Genomic DNA, 14244 nt, shown 5'->3' on the forward strand with positions numbered 1-14244 from the left:
TAAAGTGATTTTCAATATCAGTTGTATATTCATCAAAATTGTAATGATCTATCGTAAAAAATTGCTAATGTAGCCCAGTGCTTAACGGAATCATTCACGACTGCTTTACCGACACTACAATTAAATAAACAGTTAGTTCAATAAAGCTCAAAAGCGAAGCAAATTGAACAAACGGGCGTCTTTAGGGCAAGGTGCCCAGTCCTAACGAGTCAAACTTACTTAAAAACACTTAAATTAGATGAAAATTAATGCCGTATCACTGTCCCGCGTTTTTGAAGCGGAAATAACAATAAGTGACTTCTCTTCAAGAATACGGAACAATGGTACAAAGTTATTTCTCATCCGATTTGAATGTTTTTAAGCTCGTTTGAGTCATTAGGACTGGCACCTTGTCCTAAAGACGCCCGTTTATTCAATTTCCTTCGCATTTGAATTTTATTAAACTAATTGTTTATTGACTTGTACTATCGGTAAAGCAAGCGTGAGGGATCCCGTTACGACTCGCTTACGTGCGGGGCGGAAAATCTGCAGGACGCCGGTTCGCGTCCAGCCATCTCATAATATTTTTTTTTTTAGTAAAAATTGATTGTATAATTGTAACTTATAATATTTTGTAATTTTAATGCAAATTGAAGTGTATAATTATATTCAGGCGGTTGAATTATTTATTCATCCTAAAATTTTTTCAACCAGACAGTAACGCGTTAAATTAACCGTTGTTTAAACGTTAAATCAATCATTGATAGAAACGTTGATTTTGGTGACATAGGACACGCTGTTTAAACTATAGATAACACGTTAAAAAATTACGTTTATTCAACGTTTTTGGTCTTATTGGGTAACAATTTAAAGCCATTTAAAGAGCATACATCGAGTAACAAATGCTGCTTCGTTTTTGTTTTTAATCTGCTTTCAGAGACTGTATGTACTGCAAACTCTGTCGCAAATCTGCTATAAATCTGTGTTCAGGTTATTTGTACAGATTTCATTTGGTTTTGGCGCCATTCTGCTGAAAGCATAGTATGTGCAGGTTCTGACGGCGAATACCAAGTCAAACGCTTTTATATTTGATAACAATCTGACAACAGAATTTACAAATTCTGTTGCCAATCTGCACACAAAATGTTATCTAGGTAGCTAGGAACCGAGCTAGCCTAGCAGTTAGGGATTTTCATCTTTTTAAGTTAGGATTTTATCTAATATTTATGTATTGTAAAATTGGTCTAAAAGGGCCGGTGCGAGATGGAAAATGTTACGGCTAGAAGCCTCAGAATTAGAAAACAAAAAAGTAGTAATCATCCTAGGTAGACACCAATTCCATACGAAGGTGATAAATTAACATATAATTTATCTAATTTTACTTCAGAGTGTCCTCATTTCGAGCTTCAGAACATAAAAACTGCTTTTTTGTCTTCAAATTCTGAACTTTCCAGCCCTGAATTTTTCCATCTCGCACCGGCCTAAAGTAGACCTGGCACCTAACTATTCTGATTTTCGCGTATTAGTTTATTTTAGTATTACGTCCCCAGACTATTGTAGAACCTGTGTATGTAGATCCTAAATATAACTATTTGGATTATTTTGGAACATTAGTTAGCGATCTATATTCATAATGAAGTTTTTTTTAATTTATTTTGCTCCACGCGTGGCAGCAATCGCTATACGCTAGGATTTTGCCGCGTAACTACACATACCTTTTAAAGAACATTATCTTCCCAAGTATTATGAGAACATATCTTGCAGAAGAGATACCAATCATATAGTCAAGATTAAATAACATCATTCAAATGTTCATTTTTCAAATTAAGCAAGACAATGGCCTAACAATCATTTCAACTATTACAAAAATAATTGCAGGTCAGCACAATTATCAGATCTGCGTATATGTAAAAATAATTGGAGAAATATTGTTACATGTTAAAGACTACAAGAAAATAGTACAACGGAGACAAATAATAAATATCACACAAGAGGTGGAAGGATGTGGCGGATCAATAAGACATTTGCAGAAACTCTTTGCAATTTGGCTCACATTGAACAATAACAAACATTGCAAGAAACAGCTATGTTCTACAAACATAAAATAGTTATAATTTTGTTAGTAATTTAAAGAATATATAAATACTACGAGAATATGTAATTGCTATGTGTATATAATTTGGAAAGGGAAGAAATAAAAATAATATTTTAATTGAACTAGCTTTAATTTATAATAACAGCAACCAAAACATTAATCGTACTTCATTATTAATTTATAATAAGACTTTCTTGTATATACACCAATCCCTTACACATTTACTATTACGTCACAATTATTGAAATGACTGGGCCATACAGAAATGATTTATATATTAATGCTTTTTCATTTATTGGTCTATAAGTACTTTCTTCCTTAATTGAAACTCATCAGAAACAGAATTTCACCTGTAATAAAAATAAAATAACCACAAAGTATATTTCCTTAAAAATTTTCAATAATTTTCATGTTGTGCTATTAATTAATACTCATCTCATATATTTTTTCTTTCCTGTTATTTAGGAAAATCTTTCCTTCTCTTCCGTAACCGTTTCCCGAAAATATTCTTTATTTACGATACAAAAACGAAGGTTAACCGCGTTATTTGACAGCTACTGACAAACTCCCTAGATAACCTCTCGCCCCTCTGATTTGTGCTTCCACTCGCCTGGTGCAAAATTATTGGACTGAACTGTACACACATGCGGTGTCAACTCATCAATTCATATTTATCCTCCCATAAAAGCACTAACACTTCATCGCACAGTTACATATTGCTTACGTGCTCTAATAAACACAACGTAAAAAAATATCAATTTCAATCGAGCCTCTTTAACAATCTTCATTCATATATACACAGGGTGTTTCTCTAACGGCGGAACACAGAGTGTTATTTGACTATAGCATTGAAGCAACTTACTATACATTAACATAATTAATAAAATCGTAGATAGTTAAGATTTAATGGTTACTATAGTTTAATTGCTTCTATTATTCATTATAAATATCATTTTACTTAATTAATTTTGGTGACTATGTTTAATGATTAAATTAAACGGAAAACAGTGATTTTACTATAGTAAAAAGTACTATAGTAAGTACTATAGTCAAATAACACGAAATCTCCTATGTTCCGCTGTTAGAGAAACACTCTGATATTCTACTATGTATATATAATAATCACAACAAAAATAATTCTTCAAATTTTCTCTTAGCGACCAAGCTTACTACTCTTTGTTAAAATACACAGGTGGTTAAAAAATATATTAGTCATTCGTTAAAATTATCCTCAGTTTACATACTGCCGGGTCATGTAACACGGGTACAAATGCTCTTACAATAAATTATATAGTACTAATAATTTGTATAATCTAACTCTAGCATGTACAATTTATATACTAGGTGAGGTACTTAAGCCGTCCCAGAATATGGATACAGAAAGACATGTATCTTTAACTATAAAAGATATTCAATTTTTGCATAGGACCTTTTCGAAGTCTCTTGTTATTTGCTTTTAGAAAGGTCATATGTGATAAATGAATATCTGTTATAGTTAAAGAGGTACAGGTCTTTTTGTATTAATACTTCGGGGCGACTTAAGTACCTCACTCTGTATATTATTTTAAAATTAGTTAAAAACTCAAGACTCAAAAATCTTTGTTGTGCCGTTATTGAAGTTAGTGAGCGATATACTCGAATCATCTTCGTCTCCATTTCCGCAAATATGTATATATACATATCTCATTATTGTACTTCATGTCGTTAATCAATGCATTTATATTACATGACCAGCTTATATCAATAAACTTATAAAACAAATCATACCATTAGATTAAATATAAGCCAAAAGGAATACGTAATTTATCAAGTGTGCTTTCTTCCCCTTAATCCTTAGACGTCCAATAATTTTTTAATATGAAGAACCTTATATGTTTGTCAGTATTTATAAAAATATGTAATGCTGATATTTCGCTAATTCCTAAATGTTTTACGCGGTCCAAATATAAACTATCCCAACCGCCAGAGGGTAAAACTTTCAATATTTAATAAAAAATTTTGTTTTCAATTCATTAAAAAAATCTTTAATAGAGTAAGCAGATCAAACAATTAGAATTACTAGATGAATAAATTTCTCATTTTTCTCTTACATTTTAAAACTCTTTTAAGTTCATAGAATATTTTATTTCTAATATATGTTTTCCACTTATCCTTTGAATAGGATTTAAATACTGGTTTATCTAAAAACATTAAAGAATAATATATTATAAACTCTTGATTGCGCTATTACTTTAGTATATAAAATTATAAACTGATCATACTCTTTTCTAGCAGAGACAAAATAATATCAGCCAGTTTAAGCTTATCATAAATTAAAATTTGGCGAACGTCACTTGGAATTTCTTTTCTGTCATTAAACAAATCTTTTAGGTAACAATAAGTGCGCTCTGCATCTATACGAATAATTTGATGAACAATATTTAAAGTTGTATAAATATTTGAATATATACAATAGCCTAGCTTCAGAAATGACTTGTTATCCAATGTTTTTCTTAAAACCCTATTATATAGATTTTTATTATTATATTATATCCTATTATATAGTCATAAAATTAAAAATTTCATATTCAACGTAAATTAATTTTTTGTTGTGGAACTTACTTGCACAGCGGCTTGTCTCTTTTATAGTTTCTATAAACAGTATACCTAGGATGAATATCATACCTTGGCTCAACAGATAAATCTTTAATATTTATAGTGTAGCCAAGATACTTTATTGTGCCTACATCATTCCAGTTAAAGGAAAATATGTTAGCCTGTGTTTTTGATCTGTTAAACCTACAATTGAATGTGCCAACTCCTTCTAATATTATATGTAACAATCTATAAAATTAAAGTACTTAATACAGCAGTATTAATTTTATGAAATATGATTATGTTTTTTACTTACTTTATAGCATCATCTATTTCATCTGTAATAAACAAAAGATCATCTGCATATCTGTAGAATAATCGATCTCTTAAACCAATGTTAATATATCGGTGAAAAATATATGAGTAATATATATCAGATAATATACTTGATATTGGCATTCCTTGAAGGACTCCTTTCTTAACAAGATATTTTTCGTTTCTTAAATCAACCTAAAATTAAATTATTTTAATTTGAAATATAAACAATGAATCTTATATCTCATTCAAATAATTAACTTACAATTTGACAAAATATATATTGCTTTATAGATTTTATATATTCAGACTTGTTCTTATATTTGTTAGTAATTTTAGTTGCATACAAGCAATTGGCAGGTAATGGAATTGGTAAATTTCCTGTTACAAAGTATTTCATAGATTTGAGAAAATATGAATTACATGTGGTTAGAGAAAATTCTTGTAGCTTAATTACTTCTGGAATCGTTTCAAATAAGTGAAGCACAATATCATATAACTTTTCTGTGGAATAATACAAAATTAATAACTTTTACTAAAATTTATGTAAATTATTGATTTTACCTAGTATAATTGAACTAAAAGCATTTTTTATATCAGTAGATACTACAAAACAGCCTTTAGTCTCTCTGCTTTTATTCCAATTTTGCACATCTCTCCAGTAACTTTGAAAGGAGTCACACTTCCAATCATTTTGATTATAATATAGTTGTTGCAGAAGTATCTTTATGGCTAACCATTCATTCAATCTTGACTTGTGATCCCTTTATAAAAGTCATTATTCATATTATATTAATGAAATACCTAAAAATTTTAATGACAAAATGCTATTCTTACTTCAAGGACACTATTGGTCTTAGCGAGTCATATTTTGGAACTAAACATAATTTAGTAATAATATGACAATTGTCAGCCTCTATAAGCTGATAAGTTCCATTTTTCAGATATTTTTTTAGAAATTTTTTCTCCATTTTTTTCCAATTTTTTATTAAAATAAAAAATTGCATATTGTTTTGCTTTCCTCCAACTATGTAAACTTGGCTATACAAAATCTGGACAAAATACTCTACAATTAACCACTTAAAAAGCTTTGAGACTATTATAGCTTTAGCTTTATTATCAGGAATAAATTTTGTCCACCAAATGGAATTGATCTATTCAAAAATTTCATATATAAATTAAATTGTTTAGAAGTGTATACTATAATACCATTATATTTTTTAACTTACATCTGTCTTCTGAATATACTGATATATATCTACGATTGCATTAAAAGGAGCCCTAATAATTGCTGAAATAGCTTTCTTAATACACTTGCCATTACGATTAGAACCAAACATGCACTTTGGTACAACAAAATGAAAAATTTTACATAAAAAACTGCTCAAAACATGCCATGGAAGTTGGTACTTAAGGAATTCTTCTTCAGAACTTTTTTTTTTCTTCCTTCCTTTAACATTTGATTTCAAAGTTTGCTTAAGAAAATTAAAATAATTTATCTTTCTATGATTTTTTTGAAATTTTCTAAGTATCCTACACAAGATTTTATTTAATTGTAAAGAGTTTAATGCTTCTGAATCATCTTCTTTACCAACATATGTACTTTTTATTTCTCTTAATATATCATTAGGATACTGGGCAATATTTAATATATGATCATGTGAAATTCTTTTTTGCTCCTGTAAAGTACGACATGATTTCTGCGAGGAGGTTAATTTAACATATTTCCATACTGAATAATTTTCTTTTATCTTAATCATGTAGCGTGATAGATCCTCATCATGTTTTATAGGTCTTTTAGCAGTAGAATTAATAAGACAATGACAATCGTATAAAATTTTTGTATCAGGAACTTGATATCCTCCATTCAACTTGACCAATTTTGCATTTTTCAACTTTAAAAAGCTGTATTAAAAAACTAAATAATCTTACAAATAATAACAATAATAGTAATAATAACACTAATAGAAGTAACGCAATTCAAACCTTGCAGTTTTTTCCCCATACTGCTCACGTATTTCTTCATAATATTCAGTCATATTTTTAATACAATTTCGAAAGTTTCAAACAACAAAAATTTCCATGGTTACTTTTCAGTTAATTAAGGCCAGCTCATTAGTTAACTTAAAATTTTTATTCTGTTATTACCTGCGGCTTCGTTTGTTTATTGGCCCGGTCTCTCATCTTAACGGGATCCCTCCCTCACTTCAACCGGCATCCACCGGCAGCTAGCAACTGCCAGTGCCAGCAACTGCTAGCAACTAGCAAGAGTAGCAAGTAGCAACTGACTACTTTGACTTACTATACAAATACATACATACACATGTATGTACTGGAGTAGCGTAAAGCAGCGTAAAGTGGCGTAAAGCTAGCAACTATAGCGATAGCCCTCTATCAGCCTTTGTAGCTCTCTGTAGCCAACATTACGGAACGAATAACGAGGGAGAATTCTCCAGCGTTATTTTCCATCCTATTTTAATTTTTAGGGGTTGTTGGAATCGTTAGGACTTGCACCATGTAATAAAAAAAGCCGTATTATCCAAAAGATGAAAAGAAAATAAAATTGTTTGACAATTTGCATTAATAATATTTAAACGCAAAACAATTCAAAAAATTGAGGTTTTTTACGACAAGGTGCCAAACCTAACGATTCCAACAAATCAAAAACGTTGAAATCCGTTGAGATCTGGCAACGCAGGGCAACGCTGTCAAAGAATCACGAGGTTTAGCGCCATCATTTTAGGCGGGGCAATTAGTGGAAGCTTGAGACTCATATAATTGTTGGTAATAATTCCTGCGAAAAATCGTCAATTTTATCATTACAAAAATGGCAAGTCAAACTCAAGGTATACAACAACTATTAGCAGCTGAAAAACGCGCAGCAGAAAAAGTTTTGGATGCCAGAAAACGTAAGTTTTCTTCTGTTCAATAAGTTGCTCTGCTATAATATCTGAAGTCCAAATTGATTTTGTAATAAATGCCATCCAATATTTAATTTCAACTACACTAGTTAGACCATGAAAGATTAATAATGGTATTGGTTCTATGAAATCCCGAGCTGAGTTAATACAATTTTCACGAGTCTTATATGAACATAAGATAAATTTTACCACTTTTAATGTAACACATTAGTTGGGTATCCAATCTACACTAGATTCACTCATTTTTAGCTGTAAAATGTGGTATAAAATATCTTAATTGAAAAGTTTTAAAACTGAAATATTTATTTTTAATTTAATGTTCTTTAAATTTGGGTTAAAGTAAATTAAAATATAAGAAAAAAGATATTAGTCCCTTCTATTTCCTAATGTTCTTTACATGCTCATGGGTTTCATGATTTCCCTTTAATATTACAATTAAATTATAAAAGTCATGCAGCCATTATTATTACTTGCAATTTGACTAATTATAAATATATTTAAAATCTTTACATATATTGTAATGGATATATCAGGCCCAAACTTATATTATTTTATGTATTAGGGAAAGCACGTCGATTGAAGCAGGCTAAAGAAGAAGCACAAGATGAAATTGAAAAATATAGACAAGAAAGAGAAAAGCAGTTTCGTGATTTTGAAATTAAGGTATTTGACCCTCCTCTTAAGATATATTTTTTGTGTATTTTTTAATATCAAGTATATTTTAATATAGCATATGGGCTCAAAAGAAGATGTAGCTGCTCGTATAGAAGCAGATACAAGAGTGAAAATTGATGAAATGAATTCTACATTATCTATTAACAAGGATTCTGTAAGTAGTATCATGGGTTTGTTTATTTTAACAAATTTGAAATTATTTTAGGTACAATAAAAAACTACTTTTATTTCATAGGTTATGCTTAAAATTTTGGATTTGGTATATGACATTAAACCAGAATTACATAAAAATTATCGTGCTGATATGTAAGCTATTACAATAAATAGCATATAGGATAATAGTTTTTTCTTCATACTATATAAATTGAATTTTTGCTTGTTTAATGTACTTTGACAAAATAATAACATATTAGTAAGCATTAGGCAAGAGTATACATATTAATTGTAATATATAGTTGATATGAAATAATCAACAGAGTTATAGTAATATTGTTAAGCTTAAAATGTGAAAGCCTACACATTATGATATATTTCCTAATAAACTATGGATTTAAACTTCATACAGTAATACCGAATAGAATATTATTAAACATGTATTGGTTGGCCAAAAGATTTGAAAGTGATTCTATCTCAAATATAAAATTTTAAATAAAAATTGTTAAAGATGTATTTATGGTGCTTTTAAAATTCTGTTAAAAGGTCATTTAGGCTTTACTTTTGGTGGAGGTATAAATGATGTCAAGCTTGACTTGAATCTTTTAATAGTATAGATTGTATATTTTTTACATGATATTTTCTCCAAATGCTTTTAACATTTATCATTTTAATTTCAATTAATAAGACATGCTCATGCACATTTATAATTAATTTTCTAATAATCTCTGCATTTATTTCCCTAGTAACAAAATTGGTCTCAATGATAGGAAAATTATCAAATTTATAACAACAATGATATTTTAAGGATCTGCCACTGAAGATGTTACATTAATGTATTACTTTGGAAACTCTTAAAAACAGCTAAAGGAGTCTGCCATAAAAAATGTAGGAATTTATGTAAAAGTCTAAAGATGACTTACACAACTTAAACCAGCATCTATAATTAAAATTATATATGCAATTGTAAGTTTTTTAAAAGTACTAAGAGTATATCTTAAACAAATTTTATTCCAAGATTTAATGCTGCTCCTAATTTTGTTAAGCTTATATTGTGCTACAGTGTAGACCTAAATAAATTTGATTAAAAATTTTTAATACTTTTGCTATAAAAGCTTCAGCAATAATTTTTTAAAAACTTGATCATTTTTACTGCATTACTGAACTGGTGCAATTGATTGATATATGACATCAATATCTTTTCTTCATTTTAAATTACTGCATTTGTGTTGTAGTAAAGTCAGAAAAAGAATGACCTATAATGTAAAAGGTGTTAATGTAAATGTTTTTACATTCCTAAAAAAGTTTGATAATAATAATATTTGTAGTATTTAGTCAAATTTATTTAAGTGTACACATCTACTTAACATAGTCATAAGATCGAAAGGACAGGCTCTTAATTTTTGAGATGTTCATTTATTTTCAGACTCTTGGACACTATGTGAATAAATGTCATTCCTTATTTTTGTCACTGTGCAATTAAGTTACATAGTCTCAAGGCTTCTTTCAGCTGTAGAAATCTTAAATTAATATAACTATACTGTTATTGTAACTATTTTCAATTTTCTTTTATTTTAGGTGTATAAGATTGGTTGGTTGTATACAATGTAAATAAATCTGTAAAAAAAATTGTTTTTCTTAAAATTATTTATTATTGCTTTCTGCATAAAAAACATAACATTATTTGCAATTATCGAGGTTCACTTTTTTTTAAGGTTTTATTTAAATTCAACCAATTGTTAAAAGTAATCAGTATTGAAATACTTAAAAATAACTATTGGGTTGCAATATTAAGATTTCGATATTTGCCATGTAATAAAGCAGTTTTTATTAATATAAATAGAATATTATATATTAACAAATAATTGCTATTTAGAAAGGTGTTTTGATGTGCAAATTATCTTTATTCAAAACTGAAATTAGTTGTGCAGTTTGTACACTTATCTTAAAGTTGTTCAAATAAAAATTTCCTCATTGTGGGACAGTTTACAAAATGTAGATAAAAATCTATTTTTTACTATTTATCCTTTTAGGCTATATTTTAAAAATAGTATTTTTTAATAAGATTGAAAACCTATAAGTTGAGTTAAATAAACAAGTTTAAAACTTAAATGATCTTTTTGTTTTGCAAAAACATTGAAAAGTCATTTATCTAAAAACTCCAAATTCTTGAAGAATTTTGTACACTACTTAAACTTAGATGTATTTATTATTATCATTAATTTATACATATCTAATTATATAAAATAGTTCTACCTTAACTTTAAAGGTCTACAATAAGATTGTACCATATATTTTGTTTACATTCTTTATTATTAAAAAAAGGAGGGTATTTTTTACAAGTTTTTCAAAGTTAATTTTTATATTATTGAATCATTAAAAAATTAGGTATTACTTCATCAGTGTTTAGCTTAGAGAAAATAGACCTACAGCTATAACATAAGTTTTTATGGAAACCCACTAAACAAATTTTATTATGTTTAGATTCTGTACAGTTACAATTATTACATTCTTGGTACTTATTTGTGGTTGAACTTTTGATGTCAATATTATTATGACTGGTATTTAAACCATTTAATGATATTAATCTGGAAAAAGCAATTGCATCTACAGCAGATATATCCTCTGATAAACTTGTATCTAAACAAAGATTACAAAAAATACAAGTTTCTATATTTTGCTCTAAGTTTTTTTCTATCCTTAGTTTATCTCCTGTATGAAAAATAGTTGAGACTGTTCCATTCAGTTTTGAGTCTAACTGATTTATAAATTGTTTTGTCACAGCTTGTATTGAATTGCCATCAACAATTTTATGAGAATTAGCATCCTCTAGAATAGGATGAATTTTATAGCAGTTAAGATAGTTATTTATCTCTGTGGTTGAGAAATCTTTCATTGGTTGAATTAAGACAATATTCGATTTCATTACATCACTAAATACAATATCTGACATAACATTTGACCCTCGGCCAAGAGACATATTGCATAATATTTTCATAGCTAAATCTGCTGTTGACTCTGTGGTAAATATTTTATTACATTTTAATTTAGATGCAACATTGATCAATAATTTCATTCTTAATTGATATAAAAAGTCATTTTTAGAAGTAACATCCAATAGCTTGTCCATAATTTTATACCAATCATTATTATTTTCCAATAATTTTGATATATTAATATCTTCAATGCATATAGATTTATTTATAGCTTGATCCAGTGATGTAACATAACCAGTAAAACCAAAATTCTTTACTTCTGTTAATATTTTATTTATCACTAATTTCCTTTCAGCCAAAGGTTTATTTTGAGCACACCCTTCTATAATATAATAATATTATCATTGAAAATTTTAATTTTAGACAAAATATAATATTTAATAATGTTGATTATTACCATCAATAAAAAGCACAATTGGTTTAAATATAAGCTTCTTCTTAGAAGACTCACACATTGCTGCTTGCATGAGATGTAAAAGTGCTGTTGAACTTTTGTTTCCAGAATAATCAATAAGAATAATGTCATCTTTACGAATTATCTTTGATTTACCTAATGCTGATTTAAACTTATGCGATGCATTAGCTAAAAAACAATCCTTGCAGTAAGTATCTGTTCCTCGTAACCACACTTGGATATCTCCAGTCTTACATTTTTTACACATTTGCTGCTGACTGAAATTAATGAACAAAAATAAAATGTTAGGAAATAGATAATATAATCACGAAATCTTTATATTAATTTATCATACTTACAAACCTTCGCCATCGCTGGTTTCAAACGTTGCTTTATTATTCTTACAACCAATATTATTTTTACTACACATATTTACACGTGTTCAAGAATGCCAAAGTAGTGTATACACTACTACACATTTTCCTGGTAAAGTTCAGGAGTGAAGCTGACTGAAAAAGCTAGCAAACCACACACATATCCCACTCTACATACATATGTATGTATACATATAATTGTATAATTTGTATGCTAACTCGAGCTTTCTGTCTTGAGTTAAGTTACTAATGGCGTATGTACATACTACCAGAGATGAAACGGGAGATTGCTCATGCGAGGTCCCGAGGCAATCCCTACCGGTAGGCGGCGCTGGTGTTGGCAAACGCGTGTCTCAGGTCCATCTAACCCCTAACGCCATCTATCGGAAGAGACCACGAAGCACGAGCGTTAAGCTTAGAATAGGGTAAAACATATATGCATTGTTGCCAGAAAGCGGAATAAAGAGAGAGCGGAGATATTTTCTCGGACCTCTCTGTCTTTCTCGCTGTTAGCTTCTAGCAGAAGAGTCGAGGCAAAATCTTTCCGTTTCGCTTTGCCGAAAATCTACCAATAATCGATGTCATTTATATTTGCAGGCCAATGCCTTTATACATGATTTTTTCAGCATATTTATTTATCAGCATTGACTTATTTAAATCAATAATAAATTAAGGAAATGCGTATTTGATATATAATAATTATTTTAACTATAATTTCATCGTTATATTTCGCTTATTTCCGTAAAATCTGCATTTCTTTAGTTTATTATTGATTATTGTAAGTCAATGGCAATTAAAAAAAATTTAATCTTAAAAAAAAAAAAAAAGTACCGATCAGGAATCGAACCCGGACCCACGAATCGCCACGCGATTACCTTACCGCCTAGACCACGAGGCTTCTTCAGAGCACCGTAAACAGATAGTCTTTTTAAGGGCTTGAAATCTTCTTTTAAACCATGTAAATAAACGAGCAACCGACAGCTTTATTCATTATTATTCTGTCATAATGGTACACAAATTAAGGAATAATTATATTTTGAATAGTTTTCAAAAGCTTTTCCAATAGCCAAGAACGAAGATAAATAATCAACGCTCGCAGTTTCCGTTCTTGGTTATTGGAAAAGCTTTTGAAAATCTACATTATATAATTATTCTTTAATTTGTGTACCATTATCATAGAATAATAATGAATAAAGATGTCGGTTCTTCGTTTATTTATGTTTCAATAGAAGATTTCAAGCCCTTAAAAAGACTATCTGTTTACGGTGCACTGAAGAAGCCTCGTGGTCTAGGCGGTAAGGTAATCGCGTGGCGATTCGTGGGTCCGGGTTCGATTCCTGATCGCTATTTTTCTTTTTTTTTTAAGATTAAATTTTTTTTAATTGCCATTGACTTACAATAATCAATAATAAACTAAAGAAATGCAGATTTTACGGAAATAAGCGAAATATAACGATGAAATTATAGTTAAAATAATTATTATATATCAAATACGCATTTCCTTAATTTATTATTGATTTAAATAAGTCAATGCTGATAAATAAATATGCTGAAAAAATCATGTATAAAGGCATTGGCCTGCAAATATAAATGACATCGATTATTGGTAGATTTTCGGCAAAGCGAAACGGAAAGATTTTGCCTCGACTCTTCTGCTAGAAGCTAACAGCGAGAAAGACAGAGAGGTCCGAGAAAATATCTCCGCTCTCTCTTTATTCCGCTTTCTGGCAACAATGCATATATGTTTTACCCTATTCTAAGCTTAACG

At 29.1% G+C, this 14244-nt stretch overlaps 3 protein-coding genes across 6 annotated transcripts; 1 reads left to right on the forward strand and 2 right to left on the reverse strand.

Moving 5' to 3' along the window:
- Positions 1 to 2251: 2251 nt before the first annotated feature.
- LOC136783962 (uncharacterized) lies at positions 2252 to 7216 on the reverse strand. Of its 3 annotated transcripts, XR_010824354.1 has the most exons (10): positions 6950 to 7216; positions 6193 to 6868; positions 5801 to 6117; positions 5528 to 5727; positions 5229 to 5467; positions 4965 to 5158; positions 4676 to 4897; positions 4336 to 4574; positions 3842 to 4254; positions 2255 to 2803 (listed from the first exon to the last, which is right to left on the reverse strand). XR_010824354.1 is itself a non-coding variant. In XM_066744382.1 (9 exons), the coding sequence occupies exons 1-9, from the start codon at positions 7000 to 7002 to the stop codon at positions 4133 to 4135; spliced, it is 2262 nt and encodes a 753-aa protein (XP_066600479.1). In that variant the 5' UTR covers positions 7003 to 7216; the 3' UTR covers positions 2252 to 4132. The 3 variants fall into 3 exon arrangements, 2 of the variants coding, with proteins under 2 accessions (XP_066600479.1, XP_066600481.1); XM_066744382.1 differs by having other exon boundaries at positions 2252 to 4254; XM_066744384.1 differs by having other exon boundaries at positions 2252 to 4254; positions 6193 to 6881.
- Positions 7217 to 7675: 459 nt separating this feature from the next.
- Vha13 (V-type proton ATPase subunit Vha13) lies at positions 7676 to 10178 on the forward strand. Its single transcript, XM_066744389.1, has 4 exons — positions 7676 to 7872; positions 8447 to 8547; positions 8615 to 8713; positions 8795 to 10178. Exons 1-4 carry the CDS (start codon positions 7791 to 7793, stop codon positions 8867 to 8869), a joined length of 357 nt encoding a protein of 118 aa, XP_066600486.1. The 5' UTR covers positions 7676 to 7790; the 3' UTR covers positions 8870 to 10178.
- An 828-nt stretch (positions 10179 to 11006) lies between these two features.
- Positions 11007 to 12730, reverse strand: Ctu2 (Cytosolic thiouridylase subunit 2). Of its 2 annotated transcripts, none has more exons than XM_066744388.1 (3): positions 12466 to 12730; positions 12106 to 12380; positions 11007 to 12030 (listed from the first exon to the last, which is right to left on the reverse strand). In XM_066744388.1, exons 2-3 carry the CDS (start codon positions 12368 to 12370, stop codon positions 11078 to 11080), a joined length of 1218 nt encoding a protein of 405 aa, XP_066600485.1. In that variant the 5' UTR covers positions 12371 to 12380; positions 12466 to 12730; the 3' UTR covers positions 11007 to 11077. The 2 variants fall into 2 exon arrangements, with proteins under 2 accessions (XP_066600485.1, XP_066600484.1); XM_066744387.1 differs by having other exon boundaries at positions 12462 to 12730.
- Between the last annotated feature and the right edge of the window lie 1514 nt (positions 12731 to 14244).

The sequence above is a fragment of the Prorops nasuta genome, unplaced genomic scaffold (assembly GCF_024137725.1).
Source record: "Prorops nasuta isolate Cenicafe-Biocafe unplaced genomic scaffold, Cenicafe_Pnas_1.2 PNAS00038, whole genome shotgun sequence".
Taxonomy (NCBI): domain Eukaryota; kingdom Metazoa; phylum Arthropoda; class Insecta; order Hymenoptera; family Bethylidae; genus Prorops; species Prorops nasuta.